The 3913-nt window shown below is 31.6% G+C and overlaps 1 protein-coding gene across 1 annotated transcript in view; it reads right to left on the bottom strand.

Moving 5' to 3' along the window:
- The window catches only part of LOC107698409 (EF-hand and coiled-coil domain-containing protein 1-like), a 12182-nt gene that overhangs the window by 5387 nt on the left and 2882 nt on the right, over positions 1-3913 (bottom strand). The window contains exon 3 of the mRNA XM_016499453.1: positions 2466-3018. Within this exon, the coding sequence (XP_016354939.1) occupies positions 2466-3018 (553 nt within the window). The remainder of the gene's footprint in view (positions 1-2465; positions 3019-3913) is intronic.

The raw sequence follows: 3913 nt of genomic DNA, 5'->3' as shown, positions 1-3913 counted from the left end.
GATTACTAAAAAATGTATATGAGATGATTAAGAGCATATATAAATCATTGAAATCAATTGATTTTATTTTTTAAATGATTGAATTATATTTATTATTTAATTATAGTATATAATTATAAATTTTTTAATATATATATATATATATATATATATATATATTAATAAATACATGTCATCAAGTGTTTATTATAAAAAATATACACAATAAAATATATTTTAAATATTGTATGTTTTTAGAAATGTAAAATCATATGAATTCTTCTTTATTCAATTCAAATTAGATTATATTACATTCATTCTGAATATTTTTATTACTGTTTTATTTCTTACCATTATTTTGAATTCAGTAATATGTAAACTCTCTTTGCTCAAATTTTTTTTTTTTGCAGTTGTGTTTGGTGATGCTAGTGGTGCTAAAATTAAACATTCCCAACAAATTTTGCATCAAGTTAATTTAATTTAAAAACCTCCCATCTTTTTTAATTCCAGAAGTTACGTTTAAAAATCTTTTTTTTTTCTACATACTTAACCTTCTTAGTTTGTTGAAGAACATTAACATATAGATACTAACAGATGTCAAATATTTTGTGGCTTTTAGTCCACATTTAATTTCTCTGTATTTTTAGACTTTTCTTCAGATCTTTGCATTATTTGACTGCATTATGTTCATTGATGCTATAGACACAAATGAGACAGCACTGTAAAAATCACTGACCACAAACGTCTTTGATGTCTGATTGTCCAGCATACCTGCATAAACACGTGTCTGGACCTTACATCCTTCCTCAAAGGATATAATAAGACATCTAGAGTTAGATGCTGTAATAGGGCTTTGTATGATTTGCTTTAATACTCACACTTGAAAGCGAATGACTAATAACCGTTTGCAGGAAACTGTGCCATCCCGTGTTATTAAAGCAGGTCATTACCATCTGTCAAGGGAAAATCAAGCATGCCTGCAACATGCCCTGCAACGCTGCTCCAGTCTAATCTGTTTCATAACCAACCGCTGCTTCTTGACTCATTAACACAAACTGAAACATCAGTGCAGGCAAAAATCTTACAGTTATGCAAGATTTTGTGTTGATTATGGCTTCTCGTCTCAAAACGCCTTTGTGGTCTGCTGTGAGATGGGGCAGCCTGTCCTATAGGCTGTATACATGGTTGACTAGGTCCTGAAGTGAAATGGTTCTTGTATTATTTTGATAAATGTAATTAAATTTATTTGCAATTCCAGATTGAAAAGGGGACAACCAATAAAACCTTAGGTAAAATCATCTTAATAAAAAAAGCTCTTAAAGTGATTTCATTCCAAACCTGAATGCATTTCTTCCTTGTGAAACACAGAATTCTTTGTTTTTTATTCTTTCCATACAGTGAAAGTCAACATGTTTTAGTGTTGTTTTGGACCCCTCTGACTTTTCTTTTATGGACAAAAACAGTTAAGAAAGGGAGCATGAGTAAATTAAAACAAAATTTTCATTCTTAGACAAACTATCCCTTTAAAAATACACAAACACTGTTCAAAAGTTTGGGGTTGGTAAGATGTTTTATGTTTTTGAATTACTAAAAAATGTATATGAGATGATTAAGAGCATATATAAATCATTGAAATCAATTGATTTTATTTTTTAAATGATTGAATTATATTTATTATTTAATTATAGTATATAATTATTATAAATTATTTTTTAATTATATATATTAAAGTTACAAACATTTTATTTATTATACTAAATGTAATACTATATATTTCGAAAATTGTATGTTTTTAGACATGTGAAATCATAAATTCTTCTTTATTCAATTGAAATTAGAATAGATTAATTATTAAAGATTAATTATTTTCCTTATTTGTTTATTTGTTACTGTTATTATTAGTTCAAAAATAATTTTACACTCTACTCTACAATTATTTTTGCAATTGTGTTTGGTGACATTAGTGGTTTGTATAGTAAAATTTGTGATTTATATAGTAAAATTAGACCTTAAGTAATGACAAATTGTATTATATTTGCTTTGAATGATCTCATATAAATAGAATTATTTAGTAACCAATTAAAAATTGTAATTTATTCCTTTGTTGCAAAGCTGAATTTTCAGCATCATTACTCCAGTCTTCAGTGTCACATGATCCTTCAGAAATCATTCTAATTTGCTGCTCAAGAAGTGTTTCTTATGTTGAATTCAATTGTGCTGCTTAATATTTTTTGTGGAAACCATAAAATATTTCTCTTCAGGATTATGTTATGAATAGAAACCCCTTCATTATTTCATTATTTGAAAATCATCTGTAACCTAAATGTCTTTACTGTCACTTTTGATTGATTTAATGCATCCTTGATGAATAAAAGTATTAATTTCCTTAAAAAAAACAACATCACTGACCCCAAAGTTCTTTAACTGTAGTGTAGTCATGCATGTGTGTGACTGAAATTATAGCATTAGATAAATAAAAGATCTACCTGAACTTCTCCAGCTGGCTCTCCAGACTCTGAACTTGTTCTCGGAGCAGGTCAGCTTGTTGAGCCTGCTCTTGTAAGGCCCTCACACCCTGCAGCCCTGCGGCCAGTGACTCTCTGACCTCTTCAGTCCTCTTCTTAATCCGTGTGTTTTCAGTCCGGACGCTGTCCAGCATCTCCTGCATCCTGCTAATCTCTCCATAAGCCGCCATCAGCTCTTCCTCTAACCTCTGGTTAAACCTCATGGCTTCCTCCAGCTGTCCATCACGTGAAGCACGGATCAGTTCCAGCTCTCGTAGAAGGTCTTTAGTGCTTCTTCTGGAGTCCCATTCCATGTGTTTGGATTGCTGTGGTTGTGTTTTGCAGTTTTGTGTTTCAGGGGTTCCTCCAGCAGTATATTGGAATGGCATGTCTCTTCGGCGTAACGCAACCTCCAGTGCCAAACACCGCGCGTCGCTGCTCTGGAGGGCTGAACGTAAATCCTCCACCAGCTCCCTCAAACTGCCGTTCTCCAACTCTAGCTGGTCCTGCCATCTTCTCTGAGGGTTAATATCCACTGCGACAAATATAGTAAAATTAGGCCTTCGGTAATGACTAAACACAACAAAAAAAACAGCCTTTTGATTTAAAATTAATTAATACAAATATATAAGTGATTTATTAATCAACTATTTTAATAATAATTGTGTAATATAAATGAATAAATAAATGTTAAATATAATATAATTATTATAATACAATCATATATTAATAAATTATTTCACATTGTTTTGGTAACACTTTACAATAAGGTTCCATTTGCTAACATTAGTTAACTACATTAGTTAACACTCAAATATACTTATTAATCATTTATTAATCTTAGTTAATTAAAGTTACATGATTAAAATCAAAAGTTGTATATTAATATTATTTAATGGACCTGAGCTAACATGGACTAACAAAGAACAGTTGTATTTTTATTAACTAACCTTAACAAATAAAATAAATCTTGTATACAAATAAATACTGTAACAACAATGTATTGCTCATTAATGTAAGTTAATGCATTAAAGGGGTCATATGATGCGATTTAAATTTTTCCTTTCTCTTTGGAGTGTTACAAGCTCTTGGTGCATAAAGAAGATCTGTAAAGTTGCAAAGACTAAAGTCTCAAATCCAAAGAGATATTCTTTATAAAAGTTCAGAGTCAGCCACGCCTACCTAAAACGGCTCGTTCTAACACGCCCCCACATGTCTACGTCACGATGTGGGAAGATTTGCATAACGGCGCCCAAATGTTCACGCAAAGAAAGAAGGCGTAACTTTTATTCTCGCTGTAGTATTGTTGCTGCCGCCGCCATGTCATGAAGGCGCTGTGTGATTCTGTTTGTTTGGCCTTCCAAACGAGGATGATATCTGCTTCGTCATGCCTGGAGCTGATCCGTGCTGGTCGCTGAGGAAATACAACA

Source organism: Sinocyclocheilus anshuiensis, unplaced genomic scaffold (assembly GCF_001515605.1).
Source record: "Sinocyclocheilus anshuiensis isolate Anshui unplaced genomic scaffold, SAMN03320099.WGS_v1.1 scaffold313, whole genome shotgun sequence".
In the NCBI taxonomy this organism is placed as follows: Eukaryota; Metazoa; Chordata; class Actinopteri; order Cypriniformes; family Cyprinidae; genus Sinocyclocheilus; species Sinocyclocheilus anshuiensis.
This window is presented reverse-complemented; position numbering and strand designations above follow the sequence as displayed.